The sequence below is a fragment of the Centrocercus urophasianus genome, unplaced genomic scaffold, assembly GCF_019232065.1.
Source record: "Centrocercus urophasianus isolate 14NV4802_14NV808 unplaced genomic scaffold, USGS_Curo_1.0 seq_9, whole genome shotgun sequence".
NCBI lineage: Eukaryota > Metazoa > Chordata > Aves > Galliformes > Phasianidae > Centrocercus > Centrocercus urophasianus.
Window position 1 is genome coordinate 28,844,807 of NW_024885532.1, and position 14,824 is coordinate 28,859,630.

At 36.0% G+C, this 14,824-nt stretch overlaps 1 protein-coding gene across 3 annotated transcripts in view; it reads right to left on the reverse strand.

Moving 5' to 3' along the window:
• Nucleotides 1-884: 884 nt before the first annotated feature.
• The window catches only part of PDS5B (PDS5 cohesin associated factor B), a 99,738-nt gene continuing 85,798 nt past the window's right edge, over nucleotides 885-14,824 (reverse strand). Inside the window, exons 26-35 of one of the 3 annotated variants that reach the window (XM_042838903.1) lie at nucleotides 14,216-14,330; nucleotides 13,721-13,853; nucleotides 12,335-12,454; nucleotides 11,966-12,028; nucleotides 10,184-10,329; nucleotides 8,145-8,244; nucleotides 5,126-5,568; nucleotides 4,931-5,032; nucleotides 2,353-2,494; nucleotides 885-1,749 (exon numbers count right to left, since the gene is read on the reverse strand). In XM_042838903.1, the coding sequence (XP_042694837.1) occupies nucleotides 1,714-1,749; nucleotides 2,353-2,494; nucleotides 4,931-5,032; nucleotides 5,126-5,568; nucleotides 8,145-8,244; nucleotides 10,184-10,329; nucleotides 11,966-12,028; nucleotides 12,335-12,454; nucleotides 13,721-13,853; nucleotides 14,216-14,330 (1,400 nt within the window). In that variant the 3' untranslated portion in view covers nucleotides 885-1,713. Of the gene's footprint in view, nucleotides 1,750-2,352; nucleotides 2,495-4,930; nucleotides 5,033-5,125; nucleotides 5,569-8,138; nucleotides 8,245-10,183; nucleotides 10,330-11,965; nucleotides 12,029-12,334; nucleotides 12,455-13,720; nucleotides 13,854-14,215; nucleotides 14,331-14,824 lie in introns of all 3 variants that reach the window. The other 2 variants (XM_042838902.1, XM_042838904.1) reach the window with 2 other exon arrangements.

The following is a 14,824-nucleotide window of genomic DNA, read 5'->3' on the forward strand; positions in this document are numbered from 1 at the left end:
GGTTTCTTTACTAGCAACATTCTAAGTTCACAAATCGGTAAATCCATGTTTCAGTATTATTATCCATCCCACAAACATTTACAGGTCACCTTGCGACTATCATGTATTTCTTGATGGATTATATGAAAATGCTCCATTACTCAATGGGATCAATTTTCTGAAGTTAGAAATTGATTTTTTTCACATGTTGCCAACTGTAGGGAACCAGAGAGAGAACAGCACATGAAATCATAATACGTGCTTGGTATATAGGTATAATACCCTATACGTTTTGGTTTTCAAAGACACAGTTTGTAAACTGTAGAACTGCATACAGGGTGTTGACTTAGGAATTTTGTTTTGATTTCTTGTTTTTCTCCCTGGCTTGTACCTAAAAATACAAATACAACTTCTCTACTGTAGCATAAAATAAAAACGGAGCTTCATTCAAATCCTGAATACCTTGACTGCAATCACCAACAGCTTGACTGCAGTCATTCAACAGAAATGTAGCTCTTCATACCAAAAAAATTTGGCTCACAAAAAAAAGAAAAAAGTACAATAAACTCTCAACAGAAGGCTCTCTCATGAGGCAACCTACCATATACTACTGCTAGATACGAGTTTCCAAAAAAAAACATTACATCCCATTTTCAGCACATTTTTCATAAACATGCAACTTCACTATAAAATACAAAACACTTGGCTCTCAAGAACAGCTTTATAAAGACACACTGCATCAATAAAATTTTCTTTGTGATTAACTTTACATTGTAATAAGAACTGTATTTTCACTAATGTTTATATATCAGATTTCATATTATAATGTAGTAATAATTTGCTCTTTGTGAACATCACGTTCAGAAGGAAATATCTATACACATTAACATACTAGACTTAAAAACTCAGTTACAGAATTTTATTGATACAGTAGATTAATAAAAACTGATGGGGAAGATAAAATGGGTAGGGTTTCAGTACATTATTTAATAACACACTTTTAAAATTATAATATTTTAAATCTTTTTTGAATTTTTTCAATGCCACTAGAAGTCCAGAAAAGTCTGGCATCAATACTGAGGTGTAAAACAAGTCAAACAACTTTCACAATTTGCATCTCTTGTGTTATTCTATCCAACATTGTTCAACTGTAAAAGAAAGTAATTTAGCACCTCTGATGGCAGGTAGGTGCCTACAGGTAAACACCAGGTCAGATTCACAAAGCAAACAAACATCATTGCATTTCTTCTCAACAAATAGTGGCAAAAGAAAGTAGCACTATTTGTTCAACTGATTTTTTTTTCACAGTTAAATGTCAACAAGAGTACAAATACGAACACTGACAGATATTGCTTGAGATCATTCTTAAATCAATAGATCCAATAAACAGTGGGGCACTGTCAGTTTAAAGCTGCAGATAAAAGCTATACAAGCACTTTAGAAGTCAGAAACATTAAAAAAACTATTTACAGTTTTCTTCTTTAGTTCATATGTCTACAAAGCCAGCGCACATTACACTCCACAAAAATCCACAGTTAATGATATCAACGTGTGTGTGGCTAAAGCTTGTGACCTAGGGACTGCAAATGCAGGGGCAGTAAGAGTAAAATAGGTTTTGTCTTTTTTTTTTTTAGCAACCCCATTTGTGCACTAACAGCTTTGTTCAGTCTCAAGCTTTATATTAAAAGCATTCTTCAAAGCTTTCACCTGGAAGGCTGACAACTACATGCTCACTCATCGCCTTTCCCTTTTGGAAGTTCTGCGACGCACCTGTTTGGGGAAAAAGTATTTTAAATATTTGCACAGAAATACTAAGTTCTGAGAAAATCAAGAATAAATATAGTCTATAATGGAAATGCATTTAGAAAATGCTTTCTCTCACAATATTGCATAAGAAACTGACTACAGTATCGTTCATCACTCCTTTTATCCTAAGTACAAGCCTTGATCAATGACAACATAATTTTATTTACGTTACCAACCCTGAATTCTTCAAATATTAAAAAAAATAAGCTAGTCACATTACTCACTATTACAATCTAGCTGACAAGAAAAGGTATGAATTACCTGGAAATCCCCACGAAGCTGTATGCAGATCAGATAGATAACAAAAGCTATGCAGGACAGTAAACTTAAGACTCTTAAGAAAAACTTAATATTTTCTGTCTGAGAAATGCAAATTCCCTATGAAACTACATTGCAATGCTGCTACACAACACTGACATTTGACCACCACCACCTCGTTCTCTTTAAAGAAGGAAGGTTAAGTTATGGGAACAGGAAAAGTCAGTCTTCAAACACATCAATACAAAGACAATCCTACAGACTCAAAAAAAAAAAAAAAAAGCACGCAAAACAGAAGGCATTTCTTACATTGATTGTGGAAACTTCCTCTTCTTCCATTACTTCTTCCTGGGGAACATCATCACTGACAGGTGAACTACTCTGAAATACATCCATCTCTTCACTGGATTCATTCTCCTTACTAGCTGCTTGTTTGGAACGTCCCGCACGGCTAAAATCAGAAGAAAAATAAAAATCAGTTTCATGCTATATGGGTCTGCAGATGCATCAGCTTTGCAAGAGAACTAACATTCATTTGATAAGAACAGCAGCCTTAAGTTTTCCATCTATGACATGTTTCTACCTTGTGTGCTTTTTTAGTTCATCTGTACAAAGAATAGTTGACATATTAATAGGAATCTGAACAACAGCAATTGGAAGCCAGTTTCTTTCAGAATACAATGCCAGGAATACAATGGTGAACAATGTCTTTCATCTATGGACAGTACAGGTATTGCTCTTCAGTACCAGACACAGCGCAAGGAAAGCTGACACAACAGTAAACCAAGAAATGGTCTTAAGTTAAGGAGGGAAGATTTAGTTTGGATACTAGGGGGAAGTTCTTTACTAGGAGAGTGGTGAGGTACTGGAACAGGCTGCCCAGAAAAGTTGTGGATGCCCCGTGCCTGGAAGTGTTCAAGGCCAGGTTGGATGGGGCCCTGGGCAGCCTGGTCTAGAATTAAATTCTAGAGGTTGGCAGCCCTGCCTATGGCTGGGGGGTTGGAGATTCATGATCCTTGAGGTCTCTTCCAACCAGAGCCATTCTGTGATCTGTGATTTATACACCACAGAATTTTAATAACTGCGCATATATCATTTTACAGACCTAGAAGAGCCCACATACTGTTATTTATGAAGTTAACACTGTAGTAGACCTAAAGCTTCCAAACTAGCTCATACTAAGAGCTAGGGATAAATCAGCAATACTATCACCCTAATCAGAATAATCAAGAACAATCAACAATATCGTACATTTTGTTAGTTATTAGAGCTGAATCACAAGCCAAAAAAAAAAAAAAAAAAACCAACACCCAAAAAACCCTAACCATATGCTGAAAAGGAGAGGTAGGCCTCACTCACGCTCTCCCTGCTTTAAAAACAAGAAAATGAAACCTGGATATGCATCTAAAACTAAAGGCTGCACTCATGTTACCATTTTGTAGTTCACATAGTTTGCAATTAAATCATTGATTCATGCCTTTTGCTACTCTTTGGTTTGGTCTGTGAAATAGTCTTGATGCACCCAAACTAGGTGACTTCTTGGATGAAATTAAACTAGAAACTCCATTCCAGATAGACAATTCACTTCAGTCCTCATTGGGGGTGATACAGGTCCATAACAACTGTCCTCCAACAGCTTCAAACCATAGATGAAGGGAATTTTCAGTCATAAGAACCACAGTTCAGAATAAAACCACCAAATTACACATAATTAAAGTACAGAGGGAGTTTCAGAACCAACCAAACAACATGGCAACCTCTGAAAAATCAATAGCTTAATTGAGGCCTTCTAAGACTGACAGAAGCAACACAATCAAAAAGGAAGCAGGAGAATTATTCACAGGCTAGCTTCATCTTCTCACATATGGGTGAAGAGGCAGGAAAACAATACTGGAAAAGTCGGGATACTGTGAGTGCAAAATGCCAGAACATGAGATTAGGTGAGAAATTGGAATTTCATGGAGGATACAAACTTGCTCAGGCAAGGATTTCAGGTATAGAAAAAACAGACTGACAAGGACAGGCAAATAGGACAGGCAAATCTGGATCCTGCCAGAGGAGAAGCCCAGACTCTAGAAAAACAATACTGGCAACAGAATAACAAAAAAAGGCCAGAATAGTGATGTGTGTAAGTAGCACCCTAAGGAATTTACTACCAGATTCTGGAAAGGTATGTTGCAAATTTGTTCCATGTCCCAGTTATTATTTTCCTGTGCACTTGTACACCTCTGCTTACATATACTGCACGTACATTTAAAGAAAAGGCAGAGATACCAGTAGTTTTTACAGGAAGCACAAGAAAATTAAACTGGTCACAGTTTATTTTGTAGCTCAACACAACTTAGAATTTTTAAGAACTGTTCTCTGTAGACCATAAAACATTTTATTATACATTACCTTAAAAATAAGGAGGCCATAAATTAGAAAGTCAATGGAAATTAATTTAAGAAGAACCAGAGTATATTTATTTATTATTATATTTATTATTTATAAAATATTTATTTATACCCTTCACCATATCATTTCACAGTAGTAACAATTTGATTCTTCCTCCCTATCTAAAACAGTAATGCTTCTTATTCCTTGCAGTCTTTATAAAGCCCTATCCTCAAGGCCCTCACGTGTTGTGCTGACCTTTCTCCTAGAAGAGCAGTGCTACATATACGCTACCTGAGCACATTAAATTTACTCATGGCCTATTTGCTCTAGTTTGAGATGCTCTAGGAGAGGTAGCTGGGGAAAACCTTTTAGAAATAGTAACAGCAATTTATTTTCATAACTGAAAGTTAAAGTACTCTGAAATATTTTCAGCAAATGATTGCTTGGGGGCACAGAGGAATATTTTTAAATTTACTAAACACAAATTCAGAAAATATTCACCACTTACACTTTTTTTTGCTGTGATGGTGGTGTTTTTGATGACCTTCCTCGTCTGTTCTGTGGCGTAGACTGTGCTGATTCAACTGTACTAGATTCAGATGGCTCTGCTCTGTTTTGAGGAAGACCCAAATTGCAAAGTATCAAATTATAACTGATGTCAAACAATACAAAAAGAGATGCACTTACAAGCAGACAGACTTACCTCTGCTGCGCTCTTTTTGTCGACCTGTTTTGCCTGCCTTTTGGCTTTTGTTCAATGTTTTCAGTCTGCCTTTCTTCTTCCTCTTCCTCCTCCTCTACTGCTGCTGCTGACGTTTGTTTTTTTTTGCTTCTTTTTGATGACTTTGTTGCTGGCTCTTCCTTTGGTGTTCCCCCATTATTTGGTTTGGGAGGCCGTCCTCTTCTCCCTTTCTTTGGCGGACTGTTCTGTTCATCCTCACTTTCTATTACATCTTCTTTTAGCCTTTTTTCCTCTTGCCATTGTGTTTCATCAGATTCTGAAACAACTGCAGGTCTCTTCCTTCCCCGCTGACTGCCTCTTAGCTTCTGCTCTTGTCCCAGTTTATTTAGGTCATCTATGCTTAGCTTCTCTTCTGAGTCTGTGATAGCTGGTTTCTTCCTTCCTCTAGGCTTCTCAAGTTCTGACTGAAAAGGTAAGATTAAATCTCAAATTAAAAAACTGAATTACTGTATTAAACTGGTACATGCACAGAAGCTGAAGAACTCTAACCCAACAAGACAAAGAGTCTTGAAGTTAGATGAAATTCTACCAAGCATCTCTACAGTGTCCATTTCCAAACCTTTGCACAAGTGTAAATAAATATATACACATAATTGCCACAACGAAAGATTAATTTAAAACACAAGCAATTAAATCACAGAAGTGTATAAGGTCTTTCTCATTTTGTTTCCTCATCTGTGGCAAACACAATTGGGTTGAATGTACATGACTGCAGTTTTGTCAGTAGGAAAATAGAAAGATAGGATAGACACGGTCGAACGCCTCATCAACCTTCTGAGGCTTGAACTCTGCTGAGTTCCCTTCAGGAAGTTGCAGAGAGCAGTGAGGTCTCCCCTGAGCCTCCTCTTCTCCAGACTGAACAATCCCAGCTCCCTCAGCTGCTCCTCATAAGACTTGTGCTCCAGACCCTGCACCAGTTTCGTTGCCCTTCTCTGGACAAGCTCCAGGGCCTCAATGTCTTTTTTGTAATGAGGGCCCCAAAACTGAACACAGTACTCGAGGTGTGGCCTAGCTCCAAAGAAACAAAAACGAATTCTGAATTTATTACCTTAAGCAGTTTTATTATATATTCAAAATGAGATATAAATGCCCTTAGGAGTACTTGAAATATTGAACTGTATTGATTTTTGTCAGTTATCAATTCAACCCACAGCCTCTCAACTACCACATGTCAGGCCCTTCAGATTTACATCTGATGCAACATAACAAACCAAGCTCTTTAAAAAGTTGCTTATCCAAGGTTGAAGTTTTTTTCTTCAACTATTTTCTTGCTTTCCCTTACCTGAATTAAGCTTTCAAAATGGTTTTGTAATTAAAGAAATGAAGTTCTATGTAAGCATTAACGTATTAATTCACATTATGCCATTTAGACTTTTGAGCATACAGAATGTACGTGTATATATGGCAATACTGGTCTGAAAAATTTAAAGCTGAAAGTCGAATGTAAGAAATAAAATTGTGTTGTGCTTAAAGAGTTGGGTTGTTTTTTATTTTTTTTTCTTATGCTGCCTGTTTGCTTCACCTACAAAATACTACAGCATAGGATGGTTATCTGCACTTCAAGACAAGTAAAAGTCCAAGATAGTTTTACCAGTCAGTAGCTTTCTATGTCCCAGGCAATTCAGAGAAATGCGACAAACTGACCTAACAGGAGAACAGAGGGTCCAAGAAAACCAAAGTAGCAGTGACATCAGATACAGCACATTCTTAATACGTTCTAGAATATCAAGTTTTAATAGATTTGATCTCATTCATAATGTCTCATGTATAACTTAAATTACTACAATTATGACAGACAGCCAAAAGTTAAGGAACAAAAAATAGTTTACTAATGATACGAGTTTCTTTTTATTCAAACTGTTAATAGAATTATAATTTTCTTCATTTTTTCCTGCGTTCTGATATAATGTGTAAATGTTGCTTGAGACTGAATATCCAGCCTGTTAAAACATAATAAGGGAAATCCTGTGAGACTCCATTGATCTATAACTACCAGTTAGCTAGCTGACTCTGCCCTAAAGCCTATGGCAGATCACAGCATGCACAGACATTTAAAATCATGCTATAGCTTCTGCTTGTGATACCTATCATTCAGAACCATCCAATTTCCCGATTTTTCCCGCCTTCACTGCTGTACAAATTATGTGCAAGAAAACAAAATCCATGTGGCTATTCAGATAACTTTTACTTGAATTTCTAAATCCAATGTCAAATCGGAATGCCCTTTTCCTATTCAAGATAACCTATGACTAGGCAGTTGCTATTCCCTATAGCTTTTGAAAAACACAACAGTTGTCTGGAAAAGAACATGTCTTCACATCAATAATGGCACAACACCAAAAAAGGTAAGAATTACAATACTTCATTGTAATACATCAGCACTGTAATTGATGTGTTACCATTTTGCTAGCTACAAGCAAATAAACCATTTACAAAAATAATTTTTACAACCTCAGAAGGCAATCTGATATCTCAGACAGGTTAATGTGCTCCTGCAGAATTCCTGTGCAGTTGAACATTCTGAAGTTAGTCCAATTAATTCTTACAAAGTCATATTTTCACTAACCATCAGACACATACAAAAAACTACAGTATACTGGGAAACAAAGCCCAAGCAAGGTATCAACTTGACCAACGTTTCAAGTACTTCATCAATGAATTCCAAACATCAGACTAATTGTGGACTAATTGCCACCAACCTCACGTTAGCACAATCTACTTTCAAAATCCTGCAAATCGTAACAGACAATCTTGAAAGCTTACTCAAGTTGTCAGTATGACACAAAGGTAATGTAATCAGCCAAACTGAACTTTTTTTTTCATTCCATTTTTCATCTCTAAGCACATCCTTCAGCAAATGAAAACATTACCTCAGTTTCACGTTAGAAAAATATTAAGTATCAGCATATTCATTGTTATTTTAATGTCTTGGTGACTGAAAATGAAACATCTGTAACGCAACCAAAAGGCTCACCCTTACAAGATCAGAGTCGTCCCTTTTATCAGTTTTCTTCCCTGGTAATGGTGAACTCAGTGTGAAGTCTTCATTTTCACTGTGGTCCATTTCAGTGCTATCAAGCCTAGAATCAATAAACATTTGTTCTCCTTATTATTATAATATAGCAGGCAATCATTTTATATATAATTTAATAATTATAATATATATTCTGAAGGATATATATATATCCTTCAGAAGGAATCTATTCCTAAACCATGAACAATCTGGCAGAACCTTTCACTCAGACTATTGCAGCTATCACGGGATACCACAAACAAGAACATCTAAGGGCAAGGGGTCAATCACAAGCTAGTATGTTCATCTCAGTTAAAAAAAACAAACAAACAAACAAAAAAAAAAACACAGCTGATCTTTTTGAAACAGAAAAGCCTTACTGAGGTACAAAAGATCTGTGTCTGTTTACATTTGCATACCCTTTACATACCAAAAATCCCCACAGACCAACTAAAGCTCTTTCCTATGGTAAGGTTTGTGCGGTAGAACAGCAGATCTAAATTTCAGAGATAGTTCATCCCCCAGCTTTCTTTAGTTATTTATGGCAGCATATATGTAAAAGCAAGTCCACTTTTATTTCAGTTTCTACACATGTGTAAGTAGGCAATGATTTGTAAAACACTGAGACCCATAAGTAGAGGATAATACACAAAAGTTCCTCTTCATCTGCACCGAAGCTGGAAAAAGCAATTTTAATTTTATTTTATTAAGTAACAGTACAGAGTTCTAACAATAAAGAAATATTCTATGCATTAAAAAAGCAAGAGGCATTTAGATACACCAACTCCCTGTACTGGGCACTGCCTAGAGTGGGAAAGACATTCTTCTACAAGGAGAAAATCTGCAGTAAGTTCTGACAGTTTTTATACATCACCTTAACGGATGGAAGCTTGTGTGAATATATTCAATCATAGTGAACGGGAAATACCATGCATAATGAATCACTACCATCGCTTCTGGTGGACTTTCCTTCTTTGGTGTCACCACTCGAAATGCTAATTGATTTTACTTAAGTGAGCTGGGGAGACCACGAAGATGACAGAGTAGGTTAGGCTGCAAGTGCAGCACTGTTACTTCTTTTAAATAGACTACATGTAGTCTCAGATTCACTTCACTGGATATGAAGAAGATGGATTCTAATCTGCCTTTATCAATAATGCATTTCTGCATATGAACTTGTATGACTTCTTACAAGTTTGTGTAATTGCCATGGAGTGGTGAAGGATTTGTTGTGTAGCACTGCCCTACTTTTCAAATTAATAGTATATATTAAATATTCACAGAAGAATCAACTGAGAAGTCTTAGTTCAAAACATAACTTTCTCTCAGTCTTGAATGAATGTGGGGACCGTGTCATCTCTGAATTTCTCTGTGAAACAAATTAACAATGTGACCTTCAGTTCAATAAAAGATACCAAGATTGTAACCTAGAAAATCAAAATAAAACAATGTATAAATTTTATGGACAGCTAGCTAATGAGACAACAAATTCTCTAATATTTCAGTATGTCCTTTCCATGATCACAGAATTTAAACTCCAGAAACATTTATCTGCGAAGTCCAGCACAGATTCATAGAAGAGGAGATTATACTACATCCATATTGGCCACCATATTGGCCACCATATTGGCCTAGTTCTCTATTTCTATGACATATAAACACATTACAGCAGCTTGCAAATTTCCTAGGATCTGCAGATCTAAATATAAATGTATGAAAACCTCTTTTCCTCCTTCAACAAACCTGTAGACGTGATTTTATTCTCTTTTGATGGTTCTTGAATATCTTTTTTTTCTTTCTTCATTTCTCTTTTCTTTTTTTTTTAAAGAGAAAATTTATTTCTGTTGTTGAAAAGCTCAATTTGTGGTTCCCATTATGCAGTGTGCCATTGTAACTTCACTTTAAAACGATATAATTTTGTTTCTCAAATAAAAAGCATTATAGAAATATTCAGAGTTTCCATTACAAATACTTGAAATATCAAAGCTCCTTTGTTGTCTACCAACCTCCCTTTGATCCTTCCTGGAGAGCTTGGATTTGAACTGCTGCTGGCATTGCTTACAGTTTCCATTCGTGAAGATTTGGATTGAGACTGCTTGCCTGCTGACGAAAGAGGCTTGTTAACCGCTCCAAGAACATTGGCTGCTTTGGGCTGAAACCAAAAATATATTTCCTTTATTTTCAACTAAGCATTTAGATAATATTAACATGTACTATACTTAAAATATTCACACATTTCACTTCCTGCAATCAGAGTTTTGATTACAACGCAAAACAATAAACATTAAAATACTGAAGTTATAAGAAGGAAGCTGATAGACTTGCAATCAAACAGGCAGCTGCCACCAAAGCCAGTATTATTTTCTCAACACTTATAACTCTGTCCTCTTCTCACTGGTAGTACTGGGCGGTCACCTGACCTTGCAGTAAGTCACTTCAGCACTTCTTTTAAAGTTTGCTTCCTGCAAATGTCACTGCCGGAAGCAGCTCACCATTTGGATTAGATAAGCATCTCAACTGGCAAAGACAGAGGTAGCAGTAGCACAGCACTTTCAGCAAGTAAGCCATTAAAGTGACTTAGCTGTAATGGCAAACTACACCAGCTTCAACTGGGAACAAATGACAGTCTCAAAAGCAAATGTTCCAGAGAAGACTCCAATGATTCATACACAGATTTGGAAATCGTCAGGCTTTTATTAGGAGCCAAAATTTCCAGACAATGGTGAACTTCAGGTTACTTAAGTGGATTACCTTTCAGATATGCCAAATACCTCTAGCTCATAATTACTTTTGAGAAAGCTGAAAGCGTTCAGTTAGTCCTACAGAGAATAGACCTTTATCCAAACACCTGCCTACAGAAATGGTGAGCAATTCAAGACCATCCCCCAGATTTCACAACATTTAGAATGATTCGTTCTATATTTCAATATTAGATTCTAGCTGGTGACAGCATAAAGAAAAAGCCACAGTGCTAGAATACCTGTCTTTAGAAAGTTAAATATAAAACCTTCTTTAGAAAAGCAATTTCAAATTAGGCTACGTGTGAAATATAGAGCTACTGGAAAATCCAACGAAGGGCCACCAAGATGATGAAAATTCAAGAGCATTTCTCAGTTGAAACAAGGCTGAGAGAACAGGGACTCTGGGACCAGATGACCTTTAGAGGTCCCTTCCAACCTCAAGCATTCTGATTTTTTATGATAGCAAAACCATGTCACTTGTATTTTAATGTTGTCACAGCAAACTTACTATCAGCGAGCTTGGCACAGAAGTTAAGAATTCTGTCAAGCATGGGATGGCAGAACTTAAAACTGACTATCTGAAATTTAAAAGACAAAACTGCTTTTTTAGAACTTTTGTATCTCCAATAAAAAGTGATTTTTAACTCGCTGAGTTCAAACATTTACACACTCAATACAGTGCTTATATATTTAGACCAGAAAGATTGGCTTTCATCTTCGAAAATAAAGATACCATCATACATATATTTTCCTAACTTGCATTCTACCTCTACTGGAAAGTAGCTGGCTCACAGCTAATGCTCCATTTGCAAAGTTAAGGCTAATGAAGATGCTGCACTTTCACTTCTTTAACAAAGTAGCAGATAAATGTTTTCCTGTAATCAGGAACAAGATACATTAATCCAGATGAAAACCATAGTATGTCCTTTCCTTTACTAAATATTAAATTATTAACTTCTGTTGGCTTTTTTTGTCTTGTTTTTGTTATTTATTTAAAAGTAATGCAGACAAATCAATTTCCTTGAAAATAAGCAAACAAACACACACCTTTCCAGGAGTGAAAAATGACTTCATTTCTGGAGGAAGATAATTTTTGGTGTTACTAAAATTCTATAAAGAAGGAATAAAAAAAAAATAATCAGTGAACAAGATATAAACATTTTGGAAGTAGTACTAGAAGAGATTTTCATTACATCATTTATAATTTTGATCTTTCAAACCTGAACTATAACATCTCCTAAAAAAATTACAAAGGCAGAAAAATGCATGTAAACATAAATACTTACAAGAACATAAACACATATCTTCAACTAATTATAATACAGAGAATTCTACAAGATCTACAGAACTCTTGCATTACAACTACTGAAGATTTAAATAGACTTATCTCAAGAAAAATTAAACTCCAAGGTCTACCTTGTCAGGTTGAGTAAAATATCGTGCTGGAAGTACAGGATCTTTAGGGGATTCCAAACTGTATGTTGTACTCTTTGACATAATGATATTCATTGCTACATCACAGACTGTGTAGAGTTTCTGTAAGTAATAAACAATAAAAAGTAAAAATGAAAAATCAGAAGGTCATTTCAAAGTCTGACGAAAATATTCTTTCGAGGAGAGGATTATAAGGGGTCTGAGTCAAAAAGAATATTTAACAGCAGCATCCATATTAAACAGTGTATCACCAAGTTCTAAAACACAGAAGCAGAAAACCACTGTACACCCAGCAGATAAAGAAAGCTGGCTTCCATGATCTTTCTACACTTTAAGATTAACATATGTCACGGTTTCAAAGACAAAGTTAAACCCAATCCTTTGGGAAAAGTAAAAAAGTGACACATTCATTCACATAGGCTACTCCAAAAGTAATGCCTCCTATTTATTTCCATGGAGTCTACAACAGATACAAAGATCACAGTAACACTATTTGACAGAGAAATTCTCATCTTCAAAATGCTGCTTTTTAAGCACAGCAACTTCCACTGGCTACATATTTTGGCCAGCAATGAACAAGAGCCTGCATTCCATGCTCACAAAAATCGGCACGGCCATCCAGAATGTGACTTGTCTTTCATGATGCCATCAGCAGCGCTGGAACAACACCCAGCGCCTCGCTGCGCTCACATCCCCTGTGAGCTCATCTCCATGAACGGTCGGCAAGTGTCAATGAATGTCAGAGGCTGCCAGTTTTTCTACATGGAAGAATTCAATGACGCCTTTGCTTCATACGTACTCCAACATCGGATGCCTTTTTGTCAGTCTGCCCCTCTGCTGCCATCTGTCACATGGCAACAACATTTAAAGGCATATTGGTGAGAAGGTTCAACCTCTATTGCCATACCATCAACATCTGCCTCTGTCATCGTGGGCCAACATCATAAAATAGGAGGCATTACTTTGAGTGCAGTCATATTACGTGATGCAAAAACCTCAACAAGATGAGAGTTGATCTGTTCACTACATAATACAAACATCTCATGAATGTATTTTTCTTACTCTTTCACATTATGGGATGATTTAAAAGAGTAAAACTTTTTGCTTAAATACATCTAAAGGTAGCATTCAGTAACGTTGCTGAGATTGAAACAGAATGATGTCAAACTATTATGTCCTACTGAAACAAGACATCTGTCACCATGTCTGACATCTCAACTGCAATAGCGTACTCACTACATAAAACAACACATGTCCTCTATACAACTCTAGCAAAAGACATCTTCAAGTTGGTGTGTAAACAAAAGTAGCCAATTTCCAGAGCAATGTCAAAATTAAACGTAGTTACCAATAAAAAGTGTCACCTACTTCATTCATTTTTGCATCATCTGGTCCTTGAGCATCTTTAGTCTGCTTAATATTTTCTACCATTTTTCTGATAAATGCATGACTGTTGTTCTCATTTTTAGCCATCAATATTTCCAGTATGAACCACAAACACCTAAGGAGAAAGGTAGTACTCCTCATGAGCAAAGACATGAATAAAAATACTACTGTCAAAAAAGTCACACCTACAAAGTGGTTTACTGAAGTTTTATTAGTATTACAAATCTCCAGGAAACCAATTCATTAGAAAGAAGCAATGAAGGTCAGGATGAGCAGAAGGTGCAGGTATTTCTATAGGGTGCCAAAGAGCACTAAATAAGCACATACACCATTTTCCCACAGTGTTTCACAGTAATAATTGCCATTGTTACATGTACTGGACAATGTATCAATGTAACTCATTAAATTAAAATTCTACTTAGAATAAAATTTGATTACTATAATTCTCAGAAATAACAGCATTAAAGACAGTCCTACTCTTTAATGTCCTTTAGTTGCTCGATGTCCTGGACTTTGACATAATCTGGGTCATGAGCTAGAAGATGTATTGTGTAAGGAACAACATACTCTGGTAGAAGCGACAACAGTTTCTCTGAAAAGCAAAAGAAAGATGCATTAAAATAGTGCATCTCAAGAAATACATCTTCCTAAAACATTTTCTACTGCAAAGGAAAGAGCAAAAAGAGTCAGCATACACTAACATAAAGCATAAGTACAGGCACGTGCATCTATCATTTCCTTGTGAGGTTTTTGTTAATATCTGTCTAATTGTTGATGTGTAGATGTTTCATAAATACAAAAACTGAGATTTTAACCATGTTCCATGGACTGATATTTCCTAGATATCTCGAAAATCAGCTGCAGTTCCCTTTACATCCAAGTCTTTTCCTTGGTTCAAAACCATTATTCTAAAAGACTCTGAAAAGCAGATGATGATCAATCACAAAATCCACGTGAACTGCAGCATCTGAGACCAGCACAACTGCAGAGTAAGCTATTACTTTTTATATACACTGCAGTAAAGAAGTCAAGAGAGTAGAAAAATGTGTTCTCTACAAAAAAAAAAAAAAAAAAAAAAAAAAAAAA